The 25,268-nt window shown below is 40.8% G+C and overlaps 1 protein-coding gene across 10 annotated transcripts in view; it reads left to right on the top strand.

The window, feature by feature from the left end:
* NEO1 (neogenin 1) overlaps window positions 1–25,268 on the top strand; it is a 187,278-nt gene that overhangs the window by 97,519 nt on the left and 64,491 nt on the right. For all 10 annotated transcript variants that reach the window (XM_027465579.3, XM_027465578.3, XM_027465575.3 and 7 more), the window contains exons 6-7: window positions 16,295–16,449; window positions 17,275–17,395. In XM_027465579.3, the coding sequence (XP_027321380.2) occupies window positions 16,295–16,449; window positions 17,275–17,395 (276 nt within the window). The remainder of the gene's footprint in view (window positions 1–16,294; window positions 16,450–17,274; window positions 17,396–25,268) is intronic.

Raw genomic sequence — 25,268 nt, 5'->3', positions numbered from 1 at the left:
AATCCTCAGTAGATTTCTTTCCTATTAATCACTCTGTCCCCCAAACCCATTTAAACATCTTATATCCACAGCATCTCATGACACTGTGAGGACCAGCACCATCTTGTTTTTTTTGCACCAGTCAGTGTTAACGTAGATTTATTTAGTAATTTTCTTAGCTTGCCTGGGAAAAGGTTGAAGGAATTTGTTCTTATTCCCCCCACCAGCCCATGCATGAATTTGTAGGCCTTTGTTGTATCCCTTTAGTTGTTTCCTTCAGACTGCAGTCTTAGATGTTTACTTGTTCCTTTATATGGAAGCTATTATTGAGGTGGATTGTAATTAAGGTTATTTTGGGGATTTGTAAATTAGAAGAGACTTTGATGTGAAGATAGGCCCACATGCATTGATCTGGAAATGAAGTGATTGGATAACTCTTAATTGATGTGTAGAGCAAGCCTGCAGAATTTGTGTCTTTGCAAGCTAAAAAAGGAAAAGCACAAACGCACCAGCTCTTCTTTGGTCTCGATCAGAAAAAAAATATCTTTCCTAGTAGGTGATTGCTGGGGAAATGCCTAGTTTGCAGTAGTGTGCTGTCGGAAGTTCGCATCGCACTTCTGTAGAGATGAGAGGGACCTGCCGAAGCAGTGGATCCAATCAATTATTTTTACCATTTGCAGACCTAGTTTGTTGTTGTTGTTTTACACCCCCCCCCCCCCCCAAGTGAACTGCACCAGTCTGTATTCATTAAGTAAACAGTTTAATCTTGGATATTATCTTGAAATCATGCTCCTTCTGCCAGCTTCTGAGTCTCCTGCACACAAACTTACTGCCCCATTGTGGAGGCTCCACAGGAAAATATTCAAAAATAAGGAACTTCAAGGCCAGGATTGTTAGCTGTCTTTAATCTGTCATCTCCTCCTTCCCACTTGTTATGGGAGGAAGTTACGAAAATCTTGAACTAAGTGTTCTTGTACTGTTTCTTGACATGATCTTACCGCTTTGTGCAGTGCATAAGCTTCATAGTACTAATTTACTGAGAAAATATTCAATATTTGATTTTTCTTCTTATTTGGGGGATAGTACCATGATTTATTTATTGTGCTCAGCTCAAATCCATATTTATTTCTGTTTTGGTATTCAGCACCGCGGAATCTGAATCATTCATAACCACTAATGAATGTATTTTTGCACTCTGCTGAAATGAAGTGGTACGGAATCCATTTTAAAAATTGACTGAGACATAGAAAAATTAAGATGAAATGTATCCAGCTGTTTCAGTGCCCAGTTTGAGATGCTTAAGCATTGATTTTTCAGAATATGCATCCCTTAATACATCCCTTTAGAGCTGTGATTGGCGGCACGAGCTCAAGACCGGTCAGCAGCTTCCTTCCATCTCTGTCTGGCGGAGACCCAAGTGACAGGGCTGTCACCTGTCAGAAATTGGATTTGCTTGATCTCTGCCACTTAGGCAGGGAGGATAACCAAGGACACCTGTCTTCTGTGTGCCAAGCAGTGGGGGGCTCTTTGGGTTAGGGGAGCACGTGGAAATGGGAGGCTTAAGTCCATTTTCTGAGGATACCTGAGGAGGAGACTGGCCTTGTTGGGCACCTCTCACCGAATTTCTTCCAGTGTTACTCTGATGTCCCAGCCTGTCCCTGAGCCGTCTCACCTGCCACGTTCATCACTGCCATTCTCCAGTCCCCTCCTCTCTCCTGGCATCCCCCTTCTGTCATGCATCAAAATAAATCCATTTTTTCCTTCACTGATCAAACTGATCTGAACCCTTGTAGACTTAAAATTTGAGGTTTTGAAAAATGCAATTCAAGGAAGAAAATGCCTGAGGAACTTGGGCCAGGTTCATGTCTTGGCAAGTCATAAAGTTGTTACTACCAAGGCACTCGGTTGTCATTCGGTGTAGGTGGAGGCACTAGCTGTGCCTGTAACAGTAATTCAGAAAACAGCCAGACCTTTGTTCTGCATCTGGTGGAAAGGCTGGTCTCTAGCAGTCACAGAATGGCATGATGGTGGCATCTTAGTGTTTACCACTGCGTTAATTGTGGTAATCATCTTTAAAAAGTCTGTGCTACAGTAATAAATGAGTAGGGATAAATAGCATGATAGAGCAAACACTTCACTGAAGACCAAAACCTTTGGGTCAATAAGTTTGAACTAGTGTGTCGTGACACATCTGCTTTAAACAATTGCTTTAAACTTACCTTACAGGTAGGAAAATATCCCTGTATCTGGAACAAGTATTTGTAAATGCCAGAAGTAATGTTTTTTTCATTTGCCACAGAGATCAAAGCGGTGCTGCAAATCCTTTCATTAAATAGTCTGAATGGGGGATGCGCATTCATGGCTTCTAGATGGAGGTGTTTTAGCAAGCTGGGGTGAAATCTGAGCAGAATCATCATCTCCCGTGGTTCTCCTGCATCTTGGCTTATGGGAGCTGAGGTGGTAGAAACCTGGAAGTAGAAACTCTGAAGGTTCAGTGGAACCGAGGGCCCAGAGGCTGCAGGCCTTCATCTTGCAGAGGGCTGTGCCTGCTGCCTCTTCACCGTGTGTTCTATGCGTAGAGAATTAGGGCTGTGGAATTCAATAAAATTTTCATTGCCTTTGGTACTGCTGTAAGAAATTTAAATTTTGATGAGCATTCTTGTTGTTCAGATGTTTCCATGGTACTTGGAGTAGATTCAGGGTCAAACAAGCTTGATGTCTGCTACAAGGACTGGTGAAGGAAGGCTTAGTTAGACAAAGAAATAATGAACATAGTAATTTTTTTTGCATTCCTGGTGATTAAATCAATTATTCTTAAAAAATAAAAAAATAAAATCCTGGAAATTACCTTAGGTGTGCTTTGAATGATAATCTATAATAGCTGCTGCTAAGCACTTTGGAGGTGTTGTATTCTAATTTTTTGCAATAGACAAGCTTTTACAATACGATCTGCTTATCTTAATGCAGAAATGTCATCTCTTCTGTTTGTCCTGAGCTCTTCCTTAATTGTAAAGTTCATCACTGATAACAGCATGCTAATTCCAGAGTGTGTGTTCAGAAGTTTTTTCAGCATGCCCATACACAAAGGCTAGGCTCAATGCTAACAAAAGGAAATAAATGTTTGGTATTTAAAATTAAATATTGGGTTTTACTACACGGACAGGAGGAGAGATGAGAAGTGCAGATGGTATTGAGGCAGCATCTACTGAACATAACAAACTCCTCACGTAAAAGGCAACATAATTCAGATAAGTTTAAGGGGGAAGCGTGTGTGTGGGGAGTCTAAATCAAAAAAACACCTAAAGAAAAATCATCAGTGTCAGACTGAAACAGGAGGCACAGACTTGGAAGCAAGCTTTCCCTTGGAAGAAAGGACACCGAACAACATGCCATTGCTTGTCTGGATTCAGTAAGGGCTCAGCTGTGGGGGAGAGCTGCCTGCTGCCCCCCTCTTCCCCCTGACAGCTGGGGGCTGGCACTGCCCTGCGGGGTCTTCTAGGCAGGACCCCTGCATCAGGTGCCACCTTCTGTCTCTCCTGCTGCTTCTGGTGCAGTGATAGTCTCATGCTGCTCCATGACCTATGCTGGGGTTTGCTGTACTTCGTTCCTGCTTGCTGTGTCCTCCTGGCTGTGGTTCATTGCACTCAGCCTCTGCCCAGCTCTTGCACAGGGCCAAACTCTGCTAGTCCTGTGTCCTTCCCCTGTGTGGTCCTGCTGACACCTCCCAAGTACAGGTTTTGTCACACATTCACTTGTATTTCACAGACTGAGGCTACAACTAGGGCAGGGGAGCTTCTGCCAAGTTCTGCTCCCTAGCTCAAATGGTTTAGGAATTGTTGTCACATTCCATCCCCTCATCTACTGACAGACCCTTTACATCCTTATTTTGCTACTGCTTTTAACAGCTGCTGTAATGGGATGTTCCCAGGCACTGACCCTTTCCAGAAGTGTCCTCACACAGGGCAGCCTCCTTGTTTTTAGGGGTTTTGTCTCCACGGGCTTGCCAATAGTATTGGCCTACATTTTTTTTAAGGGAAATTTACAGAATAGAGAAAATTCATGCAAAACAAAAACCACCTCTTATATTACTTATCCTTTTGGCTAACGTTTACAAATTTTACATGTAATTTTCTTTCACATTCATCTGCACTACCTTGCAAACAGGCTGCCAGGCAGCACAGCGTGCCTATACCCTCCTTTTCTACTGTTCCAAAGGAAACCTTTGCTAGCTGTGCTGCTTTCCCAGTTTCATTCCTTCACTTGTTTGTATACACCTTGACCAACTGTGGTGACCAATGATGGAGCCACGTGCTCCCAGGGCCTCAGCTGGGCATCTCGGGTGGGATGGGGCTCCTTGAGGGTGGTTTCTTTCTATATGAACAAGGTGCATCATACTGCTCCTAGGACAAGGCAGCACACTTAAATGCATGCACATGAGCTGTCCCAAAAGATATCAGAACCTGTCTGGGACCTCAGGAGCTATCTGAGGCTGGTCTGTGTTCTTCACCCGTTTGTGTCATGAGGGAGGCGGGGGAGTCGCATCACACACCATGACACTGCAAAACTCAGTTTCTTAAGTGAGTCAAGTGTGGGATGAGGGAAGAATTTCACCTGCACTTTTCATGCATGTCTCATCAACTCCAAACACCAATCTAGTATGGTTGAGCATGGCAAGAAGCAGCGTGGGAGCAGCGTTCGCCAAGAGGAAGCGTTCTGTGCTGGAGCTTGATTTGGAAACTCAGGAGCAGGTTTTGTTCTTGATTCCAAGCAGTGCGTGTGACTTGATTCAAAAGTTTACTGTCTATTTTCCTGTAACTGTGTTCATAATGGACTTTATTATGTTTACAGGACCAATAGAAACCGTAAGTCCTCTAAAGAAGCACTGAATTGTAAAAATAAAATAAACTGAAAGATGGGGGGGGGGCAATAAGTGCGGTAAGAGGAAGCTGACTGAAAACAAGATCCAAAGGCACAGTCAAAAAGGTGAAACTTGGAAAGCGGCGTGGCAGTCATTTAAGGAGCTGTGCGAGGCTCACAGTGAATGCCTGACACCTGTCAGAAATGATACTGGAAAGACAAAAACCAAAAAACCACTGACCCTGAAATCTGTTAACAGCGTGGTAAAGAAAAACATTTTTCTCACATCTACATGCAAGTAAAATAATACAAAGCTTTTGAGGAACCATTTGTTAATAACACAGAAATCTCTCATACCTTATTGCGAAGCCTGTCAGAGACGGGAAGTCTGCCAGAGAAGGCGCAGGGTCAGCAGATGACTGAACATGAAGGGAAAGGGGTGAGAAGATGGCCTGAAGCGAAGTGAGTTCTTGAATTCTTCGTGGAGTTGGAAGCTGCTGCTTTTTTTTTTTCCCCTCCCTTTTAGAACGAGTGTGCTTGTTGGAGGACCTACCTGCAACTGCCGAGCTAGCGAAATACATTTCAAAGCAAATCCACAAAGTGAACAGTAGCGAATCATCCGGACCAGATGGCATTCACTCCACATTTCTCAAGGAGTTTAAGTGTGAAATCCTGAGTGTGGTGTGTAACCTATCACTTAAGTTGGCTAGGCAGTCTGAAAAAATCAGACTAAAGATATTTGGTCAACATGACATCAGTTTTTTAAGAGTCTGTTGGGGGATCTCTGGGAAACTGTGGCTAAGGTAATCTGGCATTTAGACTGGTTAAATTGATGGAAATAGAAAAAAACGTATAGTGTTGCTGGACACATTGAGGTACGGTGTAGTGGAAACCGTGTATATTTTGGGGAGAAAAGCCTCACCTGACTGCTGAGATTTGCTGAGAAATAGGGGATATTCAGGCTGGTGGATGTGTGCTTCTCCATTTGCAACTCTTCTGCCAGTCTTGCTGAGATTCTCAGACAATGGTGCTGTGTAGGAAGAGGGAATGGCCTCATGTAGATGAAAGAAAATCAGTAAGGATGTTGAACAGACAGAAAATCCGAGTGGGACTGGGGGCTTTTGTTCACCGGTGGGGCCGGGTTTGCACTGTTCAGCATTTTTGTAAGCGATCTGGAAAAGAGGGCTGTAAGGTGACAAACGTTGCTGCTGGCTCTGAGCAGACTGGGGTTGTAGGAATGAGTGCTGACTGTGGGTCAGCTGTAGAAATGCCTTGTTGTGCAAGAAACAATGAAGCAGTAAAACAGCAGGTGAAGTTCAGTGTGCTATAAAGCAGCACGTTCGGTTAAATGCAGTTCAAACTCTGCTTGTATGGCAGTGGTCTCTGACCTGCCTGGTTTTGCACAGGCATCAAATATTGAGGTTGTAATATGTAGGTCTTTGGAAAAGGTAGGCTTTTAAAAAAAAACAAATTAAATGTTCAGACTTACTAGGAAAGGAATAGGCATCTAAATAGAAAAATCCTTGTGGCACTGACTAAATCTGTGATGGTCTTATATATTGAATGCTGCAAGCAGCTCTGGTTCCCTTGCTGCTCGAATGTAGTAAAGCTGTTAGATTTGGTAAAGCTGAAGAAGGTATGGGGAATGTAACAAGGATGATCAAAGACACATGCAATGTCAAAAACTGTTCTTTTCCGTAAAGTCCTGAGTGCCGTGGGGAAAGCAAATAGGGAATGAATGCTTGGTTCCCTTTGGTTGCCTGAACCACGAGACATCGCACGGCTGATTAACTCAAAGACATGCAAAAAACTGTGAATTTTCTTAGGGAGTGTCGATGAAGTTTGCAACTTGATGCTGTGAGCACTGGGGCTGCTGAAAACTTACCTGGGTCCAGAAAGAAACAAGGGCAGGCAAGGGACCAGCAAATAAAAAGGTTTCTCTTCTTTCTCAGGAACTCCCTCATCCAGGGATTGCTAGACACTGGGAGAATGAATGGAGATGTATTTATTGCTTTTATGCTTTCACTCCTCGCACAATTCTCTCCTTGATGCCTGCAGTTGGCTGCCGCTTGGCGCTGTGCAACCTTCGCTGTGTTTCTTTGTTGCTGGATATGTCCTGCTGATAAGCAACCTTTGTTCGCAGGTTATCAGGGTAGGGTGACTTTGAAAGCCCTGCGAAGCAGATGCTCCATCTGCAGATACTGCTTAGATAAGGGAGTTGTATTTTTTAAACACTTCCTGCTCTTGCTGAACAGATCAGCTGACAATTACAGCCAATTTTTATGCTTATCTTTGTATAGATAGGATTAAGAGAGGTGTGGATGATGTTGCAATCTTGCCACAGCTTTAATGCCAGCATGCAATTAGGGTACTGAATTGGTCTGCAACTGCTAAGGCACCCCACAAGTCAAAACCATAATAAAACTACTGTTAGTGTATAGGGCACGCTCAGAGCACTCACCGTATGTTTCTGCACCTGGAAAACTTCCCAGACAATTCTATTTGCGGGTATGTATATACATAACCTCTAATTGTCTGCTCTCCAAATTCATGTGCTGAGCTAACGTCTCACAGCCTTTAATGATAGTTCCTCTGCAGTCCTGTATATGCACAAGTTCAGAACGGTTATATATAAAGATAGTTTTTGATTTTACTAAAGCTCATACTGAGAAGAACACCTTTCCGTATCAGATTGGAGACTGAACAATTAATTGTTTTATCATTTTTAGAGTAGGGCAATAACGTAGGGAGAATGACACACACATCTGATTTTTCCTTTTTTTTTTTTTTTTTTTTTTTTTCAGGGAGTATTTATGTATTAAGCTCTCTTACCTATTTGAGGTCTCCGATTTTATTACTGCTTAATCTTGCCTTTGCTCAAATAACCAAAACCAGGGCTTCCATTTTTCTTTTAGAGCCAATTTTCTGAGTCATTGATCATTTGCAGAGCTTTCTTGTAAATCAGAGTCTGTGTTTTCCTTGAAATGTGGTGCTCGAATAACATCGCCGGCTGAAGATTACTGGGTGTTGGATGGAAAAGGAATCTCAGGAGGTGTAGGCAGCAGCTTCTTGTATGATTATTTTTTTTTCATACCAGTAGGATACTGGGAGTCGTGTTCAGGTCATGGTCATGTTTATGATCTCTGGCAAAATTCTTATTTCTAAGACCTTTTCCTACCATTGCTATCATGTCCTATTCTGTAAATGTCCAGTTTAATATGTCTCCCTGAAGAAGAAATACATATTTATTGACTTTTATCCTGATATTGTTATTTTCCTTTTCTAGTTGATTAGGAAAATTTTTCATTATAATCTATACTCTTCACCCTCATCTGATTTCTTGGTGGTTGTATTATTGTGTGTTTTCTGCTTCCAAATATTTATGTAGGGACTGGCCTCTGAAGAGTATTTCATAAGTTAATGATTTCTGAAGAAAAGCTCTTCACTTTAAATGTAAAATATTTGTTTTCAAATCAATTCGAATGCAGTCAGGCCACCCGCTGCCATCCCCCAGCCACAGAAATCCAGGTCGTGGATGCTTCGGTGGTTGTGGATGAAGCCATAAAGCACCAGCCCCTTCTGCATGAGCAAGAGCTTAGAACATATTGAGGGCTCAGCCTTGCCATTTCAGCTGGTGAGCAGAATCTCACTAGTTTAGGGTAGCTTCCCAGAGACTGCACTTAGAGAAAAATGCTGCCTCTTTCTCTGCTTCATCTGTTAAAGAAGCAGCAGAGAACTCACACTGGTAAGCATCCCACAGTGAACTGTTGACCTACTGGTACGTTAGCTTTAATTGCCTAAAACATAATAAAACCATCAGTGGTTTACTTGTTAAAAGCAGACACGTGAAGTCATTATCTTACAAGGTAAGAGGAAGTAATACTGTGTCACTGCATCAGAAACTTTCATCCTCTGACTGCAGTTCCTGTGCATAAACTGGAACTTTGGGTTTTGTGCAATAGAAATGCTGCGCATGTACTAGTTTACATTTTTATAATCTTTTTTTTTGTCTTGGTACACTGATTTTTTTATATTCATTTGACAGTTTTCTATTCTGTGGCTATTTCTCTAAAAAGTTCCATTTTGTCAGCTTTTGTTTGCTGTGCAAATTTCCAACTGCATATTAAGTGTGTTTTAAGGACGTGTCAGCCCTGCTCAGAGGTTGGGAAGACTTCTGACTTTCCTGAGGCATTGTTTTGGTTTTAAATCTTTTTTTTTTTTTTTTAAATAAAGTACTTATCTCCGTATACCTTTGTTGTTCTTAAGAAAGAAGATTATAATTCCCTAGTTCTCTTGAAAGTGTAATTTCCTTTCCTTCTATGATATACATGAAGGAAACCAACTAATTTGTACAACTAGAAGATACAATTAAAAGCTAATTGAAACTTCTCCTCTGTATTGGTAATAATGGCAGGAGCTGGAGGATGTCATGTTGTTTTGGGGCAGAATCAAAATTTTGGAAAAAGACATTTAGAAGGCCAATAGGCTTCCGAAGTGATTACACTTTGATACCACAAAGCAGAAGAAGTATTCATAGACTTAGGTGAATATAAGACATAGCTGAGTGGACTGCTCTCTCCTTAATGGTTTAATGTTATAATTTATCCTTAATTTCTTTAATTTCATTGTTTGCATTGTGGTACTTAAATAGTTTGCTTTTGTTTGTAACATAATGGCTCTGCTCCGTGGGTGCTCCTAAGCACTACGCTAATGCAAATAACGTAAAACCTTCTCATCTAAGTCTGTGTCATGGCAACTGGCTGACAGAAATTAGTTGGTTTCAGCTAACTGACCAAGGAAATTGCTATTAGTTTAAATAAAATGCACTCTGTATGTAACTCAGACATTTCTCTGTGGTTAGCATTGAAAAGCTGAGCTATCCCAGGCAGTGAAATGGGTCCTGTAGTCTGAGCTAGAGGTGGACCTGTCCCCTAAAGCAGCCTCTGCTTGGGGAATTTAAAACAAAATGTTCAAAGATTTTGAAATCCTGTACAATGTCTCATTAAAACAGAAGGCTGCTGTCTGCGGAAGCGTGAGCTGCTTTGCCATTTGGCAGGTAGATTTGGAGAAAATGTTCTGTACTGCAGTGATACAGTGAGCATTTTAATATTGATTCAAGGTGTGATTGAAGGATTAACAGTGTGATCATCACGCTCCAGAGTTATACCCTACCTATAAACAAACTTTCAGTTGTTAAAATTAAGTTTAATGTTGTAAGGATCCTAAAGAAGGATTTGTAACATAGCCTAGTAGAGTATTTGTCCTCCCAGGATCAGAAGGTAAAACTCCCCTGGGCTTATTTGAAATGCTGATTGAAAAGCTGTTTATAAAAATAATAAAAACGCCCAGTTTATATAATAATGGTAATCCTGGTTGCTTACTGAAATACAAGATTGGGCTTCTACCCACAGTGTAGTTATGAAATGGAAGTATTAGCTATAAAATGGAAGTCACTTGAGCAAGAATGCTTAAGAAGTGGTTAATCAGAGATGTGCTACAAGAAATTATCTAGTCTGCTCAGGGTTTTATTTATCAATATTGGGAGTACGCAAGAACTTGCGGGTTTGGAAGATGCTTTTGTATTTGAACGATTGGCATTGATTGGTAAGGGAAATCATCGGGTCATCCAGAGAAGTGTGTACAGAGGAGAGTGAAGGTTCTGCGAGGAGACATTGACAAGAATTCAGATTTAATGGTGTGATTTCAGGGAACACACTTGTAATTTTTGTGGAATGAGAGCATTTGTAAGTGGCTGAGGAAGCGGAAATGGCTACTTCAGCCTGGTCCTTGACCACTCTGTTTGGAAACGCAGCTGTTGCATTTCAGCCCCTTGGCTGCCGTAGCGTGTTGAAGCAGGGAGGTGACAGAGGACTGGAGGAAACAGCAAAATGCTGTGACAGATACCTCTTGCAGTTGATCATGTGTAAGTTGTTTTTTTGTCTGATGCTATGCTTTGCCCAACAGCTGTGCTAATGCTTTTTTAAAAAGAAAGCAAGTCTTTCTAAAGTATGGCTTGCAATCTGTGTTTCTGTTGTGTCAAAATCAGACTATTCTTACACAATTTGAGTAAGACTTTTACACCTATTCAGAAGGGAGATAATGGCACAGCTGCAGCTGCCTGTTCTTTGAGGAATACTGGATATATAATGCCTAGTTCAGCTTTGGATTTTTTTTTAAGGAGATTGTACATTCAGGTGATTTTTTTTTATTATTTTTTTATTATTATTTTTTTTACTACTCTGAAGACCTAAATGACCTGCTTACTTGCACTCCTGCCTCTGCAAGGTTCTTTTTGTTTCCTGATAGTCAGACTTGAGAAACACTACTTTGCCATCTTTCTTTTCTTTCTGGGGAGCAATGTGGAGGGGATTCAGCTTTGGTGAAAGGGGAAGGCATGCAAAAATTAGATATTAACTAGAATAGCAGCATTTTGGTCTGAATATTTTAGGACAAGGTTCACTGTGCTTGTAACTAAGCAAGCAGAAAGTTCTGCTTTTTTAATTGTGCAGAACTTGAATTTTTCCTTTTCTTGTTTAGTTACAGCTTTCACATTTATAGTTTCACGTTTGAAATGAGATTGCGAAACCAGGAACCTTTGTTCTTCCATCCGTGATTGTAAAACTGAAAGGAAAGCTCTTCAAGAGCTGGAGAGGACTGAATGTAATTAATTTCTCTCTCATTTGAAGCAGTACAGATGGCTGAATTGAAAATAGATTCTTTTGGCTACGGCCCTGAAGGCCACCAAATTGTTCTCTTTCGGTCTTAATGAGAGAGAACAGGCAAGAGCTGCTGACCACTGAAAAGACACTTGAAGAAGCAGTCGTTCTGTAAGGCTCAGAATAAATGATGCTGCTTTAATGTTCATCACATAGTTATTCAAAGGTTCTTAATACTTCGCCATTTAAAAATTAACCTGTAGACAATGTGGATCCTAAGCCAGCGTTTTTCTTTGTTGGTCCCTGCTGGCACACAAGCACGAATCAGGTGAGTGTCAGTCCTGTACATTGCCTTTCGCTGCTCAACTGGTTTTCTGCTCCTTCTGGTCACCTGCATTTGCAAAATGGCATCTGTGCCCACCAGTAATTCCCGTCTCCACTTCGACTAATGTACTTCCTTAGCTCTTCTCATCATCTTACACCCGTGGGCTTAAAAAAGCATATTATTTTTAGAGTATTTCACTTTTCAGGGATCCAGCTTATAAGTCACCTGCTGATGTAGATTGCCCTCATTCTTTTCTCTGATCACTGTTGGGATCAAAATGCTTTGTCTTTTGTATCTGCAGATGGGTGGAAGATGCTGTTGTGTAAAGACTCTCTTAGGGTGCTACAGTGCATGTGAAATTCTGTGCGAGCATCTTGCAATTGCAATAGTTGTTTGCATGCTGCCATTCGGAAGGATAGAAGAGTAGGGTGAGCTGCCAAGTTTTCTTTGAAGTTTAATTGTCTGTTTGGTAACGGAACACATAATCCTCCATTACAAATCTTATTTTATATGGTAATTGGCTCATTTGCTCTCTGGTTATCAATTTAACTTCTCTACCACAAACATCTGCACTTACATTGTGTTAATCGGTGCAAATGCTAAACATTGACATAGTTAAACTATAAAAGTGTGTTTCAAAAGCATTTTTAATTCATTAACTGGAAAGTAAAGGATAATAAAGTGAGCACTTCTCATATTACTTTCCCTTTGTAAATAGTGTGGCATTTCCTCCAAAAGCCAGAAAAGCAAAGTCACTTTGAAAAATGAAGTGTTTCAAATTCTTAATCTCCTAAGTGAAAAATATTTGAGAGCAGGTAATAGGATATCTAGTTCAACTTTCATTTTCATGACAAATCTTATAATTCAGTATTAATGCCTGCTAGTGGATGGTGCCCTGAGTTCAAGCAATGCCAGTCGCTATAGATTTTGAGGGGGCTCCAAAGGTCTTCATTACAAGGGAAACACCAGTGATGAGAACAGGAACAGACAACGTCCGTAGACTGAGGACGCATTTCTTTGTGAGGGAAGGTCTGCTGTTTCCTCTGTGCTGTTTATGCTGGGTGTTTCTGAACTAAAAGGATGGCCAAACATACTTTGGGAAGAAATAACCAATGAACACACAGAAGTAAGTGGAAGATCAGATAAAGGAAAACCATGGTTTAATTGAAGATAACCCTGTATCATAATGCTTTTGAGAAACTAACTCACTCTAGCAAAGGCTATCTTGAACCCAGAGCAGTTATTTGTTTATATTAAGTGCCACTCGTTATTTTATTGACCCTCTGGTGTATATCCCTACATGTGAGTTGGACTCAATGATCCTTGTGGGTCCCTTCTGACTCGGGATATCCTGTGCTTCTGTGATCCCCCTGTTATCTTGGAGTTTTGTGGCATAGCTGCTAGGTACAGTGAATTGCTTGTCTTCTGACATCAGCAGATAAATTTTTTATACAAGTTTTATGCTTTTAACAGTGAACGTTGCTTGCTTGTGTTTAGTAGGATTCCTGTCATAAGTTTAATAGTTAAGGGATTAATGCCACCCTGTAGAGAACGGTAAGAAAATAAGGGTACTGCAACTTCGTAGAAAAACAACTTCCTGTGTTTCCAGTTTTTATGCTCCCTTTTTACAACCACATGGGTGCTTCAACATTTGGTGTGTATGTGTCTGTATCTGTGTGCAGAGGAGAGATTGAAAGGAAGTGATAAAGCAGCCTGGGACAAAATTACTCATTAGTTAAAAATGATTAAAGATGAGAGAGCCGCGGACTTGGAGATCAGCATGTTGCATCTAGGAAAGGGCAAATACAGTAGCATTATGAATTGGGCAAGATGTTTGCTGTAGCGATAACACTGTATTTATGCTGTTTTTTCAAGTCAGTGGCAAGACACATCTGAAACCTCATGCAAGTAATTGAAGCTCTACGGACTGCAAAGATGAATTCAAAGTAGAGCAAATACAGAGGGTCACTGGTGATGGTGTGGTGGCTTGTCATGCCAGAACAACCTGAGCAAACACGGCTTGTTGAGTGGCCAAAACAGAGGCTGGGATATGGGAAGGGAGTAGAGGAAAAGCACAGCTCATTCAGAATAGAAATGCCAAGGGATAAACACCCGGGAGGAATGCAAATTTACAATAAAATAATAGGTTACTGCAATTTGGTCAGGAATAAATTCAGATGACAGTTTCCAAATGTAACTTCAGAGGACTGAAGTTACAGTTGCAACAGCCATCTGATGCAGATACTAAGTACAAAAGAACTTAAATCATTTTCATTTGGAGTTCATGGAGGTTTTGGTAAATTTAAGAAAATGATTATACAAAGTGGATCGTGGAAGTCATAGGCAGCAACTGGACTCAGCCTGTTACAGATCTTTAACCCTATATGAAGGAGGTCAAGCTGTAAATGTGTGTGACCATCTTTTTGTAGTTTCTGGTGCAGGTTTACATATGTCTGAGAGTTAAGTCATCTTCCTACTCTATAAGTAAATATTTTCATATTTTTATGTTCTCTTATTTCTGGTCTGAAACTTGAGAGATCAGAAGAGAGATCAGTTTGTGGAGAGCAGCTTGTCTCCAGCTATCTGTGTTTTTTTGTTTTTTTTTTTATTAAATCCACCTGCAAACCTGTACATGAAGGAAAACGGATCATATCACAGAAAAAAGGTATAACATAACCTAGTATTCCTTATTCCCTAGCATGAAATAAATCCCATTGATGAGTGAAGCATGTAAAATGTTTGCCTAAACTCTGTAGCCCAGCCATATTGACTTTCTTTGATAAATATTAAAGGGCAAAAGGCTGCTTTTGACTTTCCTGGAACTTGAACAATCAGACCTGCCACCAGAAGTAAGCAAATTGCCCTTATGTCGGCGAGATTAATAAAAACAAATAGGTGAATGTGTTTCACAACTGATGATATTCAAATTCTGTGTGCCTCGGAAGGGCTCTTCCACCAGTGAGCTGCAGAGGCTTGGAGTCCTCTCCCACTCCTGGATGCTTCCTGGGGCCCCAGTGGTACTTGCAAAATTTTGGATGCATGGGGCTTGCGTGGCCAAAGAATTCTCTATCTTTGAGTTCTCCTGGATTTTAAACTTCCTTATTTTCACTAACCTTACTCTGAACATAAAAGACCTTTCAAAAGGTGGTCAAGACCCAGAGATGACAACTTAGCGATGTGCTTTATGTTCTTTCAGGAAGAACCTTTGTGCATTACTGAGCTCTGAAATACACATCTTGGGGCACCCCTGCCTGGAGCATGTTATTGATGTGGTACAAAGCTGTGTCTGCAGTTCTGCAGCTAGTGCTTCTTGCAAGGGGGGTATTTATTTTTAACTTTGGAGGTCTAATTCCTTTAAGATGCCCGAAGATACGAATAGGCATATAAGAGACAAGGATCTATACCTTGCAGTGAAATGTGGCTGTGCCTACACAAGGCAAAGAAGAAAGCCTTCAGATAAATGCAGCGCTCTCTATTTGATGTACTGAGTTTCTCCACAGAAACACAAGGGAATGGGTACCCCAGGAAAGTTTCATCTTAGTTTTGCGCCTGTTGACTTCAGAAAGTCTTTTTAATGTAATTTGACCTTTCTGCTACCTTTCGACTTAAATATTAAGTACAAAGTACAAAAACTCTGAAAACCCTCTGTTGTATCAACTGCAGAGGTTTGGCTGAATAATAAGACGTTGCTGATCATGATGTGCTTGGTGTGATCGAGCCCGACTGCAGTGCCACTGCTCTTTGTTCTGGGGACCTCCAAGGGGGTGCTTGTCATGCACCTCACATGGAAATTGCAAGAAAGTTTTACACAGCAATTTCAGTCAAAGCCCGTTTTTTTTTAAATTTCAAATCTAACTACAATCTTCCCACTTCATAAAGTAACAAGCTTTGCTGAAGGAAAGGGTGAAGGCTTTTCTGTAACCTGGGTTTTGTCTTGCTGAGAGCTTAGCCTACAAGATTCCTTATTTGTGAAAGGTGCATTGAAATGTTGCACAATTAAGCACTAAATGATTTGCTCAGATAAGCTCTTGAGTTAGTGAAGGAAGTGTGAATATTCTCTGAAATCCTCCCTGTACGTGCTGCTCCTGCTGCTCTTTAGCGTGCAGCATCATGCCTAAGGCAGATATGAGAGCAGTATGGTCTTCAACCACCCAGGTGTTCTTTTCCAAATAGTATATATGTCTCGATTTTAAAAATACTTTTTTATATTACACTTTATAGATTTTGGTTCAATTTCTTTTTTCATGTATTCTCAAGAGGTCATTTCAAATTAGACTGGCTGGCTATTTAACTGGCCTAAATGCAATTTTGAAATAACAGAGCTTGTATCAGCTTATATCAAACTTTGATTTGAAAATGTCTGCCAACATTGCTACTGGTTGTGCTGCCATCCCTAAAGCCATCTTTACATGTACAAGCAAAACTAATTGCTTTTGTGGATGCTAACACTATCTTTTGTCTTTCTTTTTATTTTAAGTTCCTCCTGAATTTCTGAAGCGGCCAGCGAACATTTATGCTCATGAATCTATGGACATTGTCTTTGAGTGTGAGGTGACTGGAAAACCTACTCCAACTGTGAAATGGGTCAAGAATGGAGACATGGTGATTCCAAGTGACTACTTCAAAATTGTTGTAAGTATATAGTCAGTTTTGCCCATTTCCAGCTCTTGACCTGACCCTTAGTCCTGTAACACAAACATACGGAAGCTAGATTCTTCATAGGACCACCTTCCTATTTTTATGCTATTGATGTTTTCAGGGCCTGGAAGAATTAATTGGCATGTTGAATTCTGTAATGCTCTGTAATTCATTCATTTTACTGAAATTCTAAAACACTTTGCTTGTGAGTCTATTTCTTGGTAGCTTAGATTTTCCATGAGGGAGAGAGGCAAAGCACAAATTGTTGGTTGAACCCGTTGGAGTGCAAGCTCACTGTGAACACCGTCTGTTTTCTGCAGTCATCTGTGATTGATGAAAATTACAATTTCAAACAGAAATTGAAATATAAATATACCTGAGTTGTGGATCGTAAGTTTTGGCACACTGGTACTTCTAGTGGGAAATGTTAGATGTAGTGAAAGTCATTACTGAGACATAGCTTAGAACTTAATGGTTGTATAATTGGGTATACCTGAGGTTGTGGGATTGTAACAGTGAGTTATGCGGTTATATGCAGTGCTTAAAATATCATAAAAATGGCTGTGGGAATGTTATGACTTGCCAGTGATATGTGATGCTAGAAAATGATAGCCATTAGTAAGAGCTTCTGCTGCTTTTTGATGCTGTATAATTTGAGGATTCAAAGTAAAAGAGATGAAATCTGACGGGAGCTCGAAATACACTTTTGTGTATTACTGTTCAGAAGTTTCTCCTATCATAGTAATGTGTCATAATAACACCATTGTTTTTGCAGTCACAGCCCATTTTTAAGTATTGTTTTTATCCTTCACTCCTCAGAAAGAACATAATCTGCAAGTTCTGGGTCTGGTGAAATCAGATGAAGGATTCTATCAATGCATTGCAGAAAATGATGTTGGAAATGCACAGGCTGGAGCCCAGCTGATAATACTTGACCTTGGTAAGATAAAAAGTGACAGTATAGTGCCAAAGTTGGGAAGGAACAGTTTCAGGGGACCTTTTCCACATGATACATGTTACCTATAACTCAGATTGACTAGGATGATTTTTTTAAATCATATGAAGGTTTCAGTGTCATCTTCTCCCTCTACACTTACAGGTACTTAGGGAGAGGAGAAATTGGGGAGTTCTACAGGATTCACCTTGCATTTTGGAAAATATATTGGAAATACCTAGTGCAATAATAAACCATAGCCGTAAATCTGAAATATTAAGTGTATGCTGAGATTTTGAAAAACAATAGGACATCCAATATGAAAATAGTCACTGCAATTCCAAAACCGAAAAATAAGTTCTTACAGAGCTCACAACAAATGAAGTATTTTACACTGAAGTCATTCCAGTGTCAGAAGCTTTTTTCTGCCATCAGTTTTAAAAAACAAAGTAGTAGTAAGCTCTGTCATTTCTGCAGACTGTGACTGTAAAAGAATTGGTGGAGTTGCAGCTGCTGCAGTTGAAGATAAATATTTATTGTGCTCTGGTCAGTGGTATCACTAACAGTGCTCACCTGTTTGCCATTGAAACACACAGTATTCTGCATTGCATATTTTGAATGCTATAAGAGAATAATTATTGTTAGGATAAAAGAACTACTGTCTTCCAGAAAAAAAAGCAGTACAAATATCATTACTAAGGCATCAACTTGTTTCACTCTTTCAGGTCACACAGCTCTTGAAAATAATTTCTAATAGCATAATGAAGAAAACCAGTAGAAAGAAGGATAAGGGAAATAAGTCAGACAAGAAAATACTAACTCCATACTTTTTTGACTTTAGTGCTGCCTCTCTTTTTTGGATATTGTTTCAAAATTGCAGTTTCTTTTTTCCCCTGTATATAACAAAACTTTTGGATGGAAAGACTTAGAAGGAACAGTTACATATGACCAGGGACATGATATAAGTTGACACTTGAAATTTTAAGATTGCTGGTAGACTTGGTTTTGTTGTTCAGCGTACAGAGAGTGAACTGTTACAAGTGTGCCATTAAGGGAGATATTTCCCATTTCTTTTCTGATTGTTCTGTAGAGTAGTTTGAATTTTACCTTCTTCTGAATTCTGCTTTGGATGCGGGTATGTTTCCTTGCTGGCTGAAGGGATGTATGTACTTTCCACAACAATTTTGGGAATGAAAGGTGCCCTCTACTGGATTCAGTAGCTTTAATACTACGCAGCCATGGGATTTCACCTCTGACTGGTGTTAGGCGGCTGGATCCAGCATTGGCCTACTGTCATCATGTTGCCAGAAAAATTATTAAAAGTAATTTTATTTCTGCTGTATGCATGAATCACCTGAGTAGTTTCCAAATCTTTCAAATGGAAGCATTATTCCATATTTTCTGTGTTTGAAAAATATTGAATAATTAATGTACTTGGGTTTTGAAGCCCTGCCCAAGTTTGTACTTTCACCCAGTTCCCAGTAGTGGTTTATAAATTACTATTACTGTTATTATTTTAGTTCCTGTGGTCTCACTCTTCTTCCTTTCCCTCCCCATTGTTTGCCCAGTGGTTTCTCCTTCCTGTTCTACTCTGGCAACCTGTCCTGTTACACTAAAGGACTTTGCCTTATAATGCTGTCCTTTTTCTTTTGCATGCTGCCAAAGGATTATGGATGCAGTGTTGATGGAGTCTCGGGTGTAAAAATACACCCACGAAGTCATATCGTGCTATTACATGGCCTGCAGTGTTTTTAACAATGCACTCCCTGTGTAACACTGATGCATATTAGTTGTTGTTTTCCAGCAGTAGAGATGATCACATGGTACCTCACTGAAAGTACATTTATTTTTTTTGCTATTGAATAGTGGCATAACAAGTAGTGCAATTAGGCATGAATGTGTTGTGTGTTATTCAGTCCTGATGTATGAAAAGAGGTATAATGTACACAGTCAAGGAAAATATAGATATTTGAGATCTTATTTTAACACCTTGTCACAATATATGAAAGGTGAAGAAGGAAGAAATGTTCAGGGAAAGAAAGTGAAGGCATGATGTATGATAGTTCTTTCATGACAACCATCTTGGTACAAAAACAAAAAACACCAATTTGAACAAAAAAAAATCTATTCTGAATACTTTGCTCATTAATTCAGAAAGCTATTTTTCTTCAATTTCACACCTGATGATGAGAAATACCTACCTTGGCAATTGGAAAGTAATTTCAGTGAAAAAATGTTGGTTATGTGCTCATCAAAGTTCTCCATCCCAGCTGGCAAGGATGTCTCTTCCTTTTCTGCTCTCTGTTTTCTCCTTCCTAAATGGAATTAGAAAACATCTGGAGAAATTACAAGCTATTTCCAGGTAGCCCTTTCAGTTTCCATATTAAATTGGTCTTTAATAAAGGAAATTTATACTAGAAAATATAGAAGCCTTTTAGAGTTTGTCAGACAGCCAGGCCACATGCATTCTTTATGGCCCACTGTTGAAGAAATGGACCGTGACTGTTTTGGTCATCTGTACATGGAGTAGAGCATTGACTATGATATAATTGACAACAAGGAAGGGGATATTTGGCTGCCATAAGGGATAAGTGTGAGTAGTTGGAAAAGGCACTCACTCAGACTGTGAGGGAGATACTCTGAGGAAGGATAAATAGAAATAAACCTATAAAAGTGTCCTCTATTTGCACTTTGCCTATTAGATCAGATCAGATCTTAGTTGTCTCTTTTGCGCATTACCTTGTTTCATTCTGCACCCTTTGCATAGAAATCTTCCTGCATGTTGTTTTTTACTGCCTGGAGTGCTGCTGCTTCACCCGTAGCTGGGCTGCAGTGCGCTGGACAGGTTGCGGTGTGGTCTGAAAGGAAAGCACCACGCCTGTGTTTTCTTCAGTCTTACCTAGTAGCATCATTTTTAAATACAGCAGCCATAAAGTACACAACATGCTTAGCTGCAGGAGGTGTTCTGCATTTGATCACTGGCTTCCCAGGAACCAGGTCTGGTTATTCACCTCATTGTCTTCGGCACCCTGGCCCTTCAGCGTGCAGGTGTGCGTGAGCGACCCAGACTGGAGCACATGCAGACTCAGCTGCTACACTCAGTTTAAAATAATTGTAACTTGTAACACAAGTTTCTCTTGGGTTGGTCTTCTCTGCATTTGTGTTGAATTCTGAAAAGCTTGCAATATTTTCGGGATTTGTGGAAAATAAAGAATTGACTGGCTAAAAATGCCAGGGTAAATGGAAGGCTTACTGGGGCGGCGGCTTTATTTTAAATTCTGTAATTCTCTGTTAATAAGTTTAGAAGAGAAGAATTACTTAAGGAAAGGGGATTTTGACCTGAATTACTGCACTACTCTGCACTTGCCCTCTGCCAGCCTATGGGGGTTTTGCTGCTCTGTCTTTGCCTTGCTGCTGAAGCAGATAGATGGTATCCCCGTAGTTCCATCAGATGCCACCATGGAGGACTCAGCATATCCCAGTGAGAAGGAAGAACCCTAGCTGTGCCTTGGGTGTAACTTTGTTAGGGATCTCAAAATCTCTCATTGGTCCTTTTTCAAAAAAGCCATTTATTTTTTTTTAAACTTACAATTATATCCTGATAGGTCAGCATCTGACCTCAGTTTTCCAATGCACAAATCCGATATGCTCGCTTAATCATAACAAAGCTATTTCTTGTCGTCATTTTTACAGCATTGTTTTGTGTCAACTTTTTTTTCTGTGAAAACCTCAGTAATGGATACATTTGGGTTTTCTTTGTGGAGGTTAAATGCTAGTGACAAGACTGAGAAATTCAGCCAGGACCTGTAACCTGGCCTTTTCCAGTGATTCTGGCGTTGCTCAGAATTGCCATTTGGGGACTGAAAAAAGAACAGGTGGCAATGAGTAAAAGGAGGTGCCTTTGGGGGAGGAAGGCAGATGGTTCCCTGTCACCCCTCTGTGATAGGCATTTGACAAGTACTCAGGCACCAAAAAAAGGAGTGATTATTGAATGCTGTATAAAGAAAAATCATCGACTGTAAACAAATATGCCATGTTATTTAGAGAACAATTTCAAAACATGAGTTGAGATGCAGCGCATCACCTTCAAAATTCCAAAGAAAGCGTAGTACACTGAGCAAATTCTGTGCTTCTGTACTACAGAAATTAGTGTTTGTCATCCTTGAGTTGCATAGGAGTGAATGAATTGAGCTGGTATCCAGTAGCGTGCTGTGTCACGGTTTTTGTGTTATATCTGTCCATTGCTTTAAACGTTAAATGTTCTTGAAAACTAGTCCAAGAAAGCACATGTAAATTCATAGTACCAGCATGGGAAACAAGGAGGAGGAGTTAGGAGTCTGTGTGTGGCTGCAGAGCACTGGGCTTACACAGGTGCATTGGGAGAGCTCCAAGGGATGGGTGCAGGCTCCTTCGGAGGGGCAGGGAGGAAGCAAGGAAGAGGATCAGGCCATGCATGCAGAGACCGACAGTGGTGCTTACAGCTTTTCCTTGGAGAGGACAATGAACCAGCAAGAGCTGAGGATGGAAGGATGATGTTTTTGTGCATCTCTGCTAAAGACCTCTGCTAAATGAATGGGAAGAGGCAGTTCAAGCCTGCTTTATGCAACTGTAGAAAAAAGCCTTGTGATTGCAGGCCCTGGTACGTGTGTGGTTGTCTTTAACCATCTGGTGCGTGCTAGCATGGCAACTGGGTGGTGGGGCTGGCAGTACGGGAGGATTCTGGGGTGTGCTGAAGATGATTTCTTAACACAGGCTGTCTGTGTCTGGCTGGGTGAGTAGTGCTGGTGGTGTGTTGCATCTGCAACAGCCTGGGAGGAGCAGCAGGAGTAGGGGAAGAGAGGGACCTGACCGGCTGGCAGGAAGCTCAGAGGTCATCCCCAAGAAAACAGATCCAGCATTGAAAGGCTGGCAGGCAACAGGAAAATGCTGTGGAAAGGGGATTTCCAATCAGGTAAGAAAAAACAGTTTCACAGAGCAGGTGGTTGCAGTGGGAAGAGGTTGCCCAGGGAGGCTGTGATGCCTCTGTTCCTGGAGATATAGGGCACTCCTCGATGTGGCCTGAGCAGCCTGCTCAGAAGTGGCTCTGGTCTGTGTATATTCATGGATGAACTGCTGAGATCCCTCCCAACTGGCAATATTCTAATTCAGAAAGTGTCAGTCCGAGAGGTGTGAATGGATCCTGTTTAGCTCTTTGTTTATAGTCAAATTACCACCGTTCTGTAGTATGTGTTTTTCTACTGATCTCCTTACGAGAAATTTAAATGTCTTGTATTGAAGGCACAGTTTGACATTGCAACCCAAATTTGATTAAAGCATAACACCACTTGGGCTGCACTGTGTGATTTTAATTCCTCCACTGAATTTCCTTATGTGAATCCTAATTCTGAGAGAGTTTTAAAGACGTCATTTATTGACCTGAAATTTGTGCTCTCTTTGTGTAATTGGATGCTGTGCGGGACCACTGCTGCATAAATAATTTCCTTGTATGCTGGTGCTTCTCTGCCAGAGTTTGGCAGTCAGCTCTCTCAAGTCTGGTAGCAGTAGAGTGAGGTTATAGGACTTCTGGTGGGGCCGGGGCTTCCCCTCCTACACCAAGGTGGAGAACATCAGACCCATTGTCAGCATTTTCTGGAGTCAGCATGTTTCAGCTAGAATGGTGCCAAAATACGGTGTTTCAATACTGCAGTGGCGTTTTTTGATTGAGGTTTCCTCAGGCTGATACAGACTTAAGACTTCTATGGGAGTGAGCTACCACCAGGTTCTGTGCCCACAGCCTGTCTCAGCCTGATGCCAGTCAAGAGGAGTTTCTAGCTCTAGCGGGATTTCTCATTAGGCAAACCTCGGATGTAACTTCTCTGTGAAAGAGGATCCTTTCTGTGGGTGGAGCCCGCTGTCTATTCAACCATGCCATATAAATATCACAATTCAGAAAGCCATTTGTTAAGATTCTTCTAGTTTTCAAGAAGTGTTTCAGGTACAGAAAAAAACGGGTAAAGTAGCAGACTAACCAGCAGATAGTCTCTTCCATAGATGTTCCCCAAACCAGGAAACAATACATCAGAGTGCTTTACTGCTTGAAATAAAGAGCTGTCAGTGCATTGCTCGAGGCTGTGGTGGTGTTTTTTCCTGAAAGACAGAATTTCCATGCACTTGTTAACACAGCAAGAAGCATAGAGAAATAAGTTTGTTAGTGCTTCTCATGGCGAATGTTCTGATCTTGGGAGAGAAAAATTTAATTTAATTGCATCAGATTTACCACTATGGGAATCAATTTTTATTACTGTTGACCATTGCAGTGGTTGAAAGAATGACCGTGTGGAATTCATTGCAAGGGACACCACTGCTCCCTGTGCATTTGACTGTTGAATAATGATGGGGAAAAAAAGCCTGAAATTTTGGGGCAGACTTCTCAAATGAGTTCTCTACGTGTTATCATGGAAAGTAGCAGAGAAAAAGGGAGTAGAGGTTGTCATGCAGACCCGGTAGAGACAATTTAACCTGTGACATTCCTGATAAATGTCTGCATAACTTGATTATTAAAAACCTGAGGAAAAAAGCCTCCACTGGCTCTTCCCTTGTGCAGTTTTGCCTATGGAGACTTGAATTTTTTGCTTAACTTGTCCGGGGTGAACCTCTGCTGTTTTCAGGCTGTTTCTCCACTTTGACAACATGCTTTGAAATTCTAAACGTGTCCTTCAGTGTGCTTGCAGCCCTCCTGACTTTGCATTCCTATAAATATTAAGAGTTTTCTCTGTGCCATTGTCTGGGTTGGTAAAATGTGTGTGTATACACACACACACACACACAAAATCTTATGGAAGTCAACATGCCCTCCTTTACATCCTGGTTGAAAATCACCTTTCGTTCTGACATCGAAGCATTGAGAACTATTCTGAATGTGATTTTTTTCCAGCCAGTTATGAATCCACTTTTGTAGTAGCTTCATCTGGAACGTATTTGCTTGCTTTTCAAGATGTCCTGGGAGGCAATGTCAAAAGCCTTATGTAAATCAAGATATATGAAATACTCCACATTTTCTGTATCTGTAGGTTCCGTTATTCTGTTGTAGGAGGCAAATACGATTTCTCTTTGGCAAATTTTGGCTTCTGCTGAAAGAAATATGGAAGTTGGCATTAACAGGCTTGTGCTCTGATTTGAAAAACTTGATTGCACTTTTGGGGATTTTCCATATGTGAGAAGTAAAGTAGAATCAACTGCTGGCCTTTGTCTGGTTCAAACTCTGAAGCAGGCAGCTTGCGTGTCCAGGACCTCTTTTGGATGATTGCACAGATAACAAGTGTAATCTCTCAGGCTCTTTCACATTTATAGAGGTAATTTTTATTTTTTTTAAAGTATTTTTTATGCAGCCACACACTGAATCAAGAACATTCAGTATTGTTTTCAAGGTGATAGTGTAAATATTTTCTCAATTCATGTAGTTACAGGGTTGTCCGAGACTGTAGAAGTACTTGAAAACTGTGCAGGGTGTTGTGGATGAAATGTCAAAGCAAGATGAAGAAAGCCAGCTGAATCAAAGAGAAGGACTCTGTTGGGTATTTTTCCTGAAAACTGTTCTACATTTTTGCTCATATAGAAGTGTCTTTGCATTCTTTCTGTCTGGTACAATTTTACATGCCTTAACGAAAGGAAAACCAGAAGAGGTCCCTGTGGTTATGCAAGTGGCTTTCAGACGTCTTACAGCGTCCACCAGAGAAGAAATGATTTGTGGATTGCAACTGAATAGTAAGGCTGCAAACCCTTGTGGCCAAGCATTCAAATTTTCTGTAAAGAGGAGAAGTACTCGAAAGAAATGGATCCTGGATCTCAGGGGAGCAGATGATGGTAATGAGCCTCAGCAGCTGCTTGGTGCCATGTGCGC

The sequence above is a fragment of the Anas platyrhynchos genome, chromosome 11, assembly GCF_047663525.1.
Source record: "Anas platyrhynchos isolate ZD024472 breed Pekin duck chromosome 11, IASCAAS_PekinDuck_T2T, whole genome shotgun sequence".
Lineage (NCBI taxonomy): Eukaryota > Metazoa > Chordata > Aves > Anseriformes > Anatidae > Anas > Anas platyrhynchos.
This window is presented reverse-complemented; position numbering and strand designations above follow the sequence as displayed.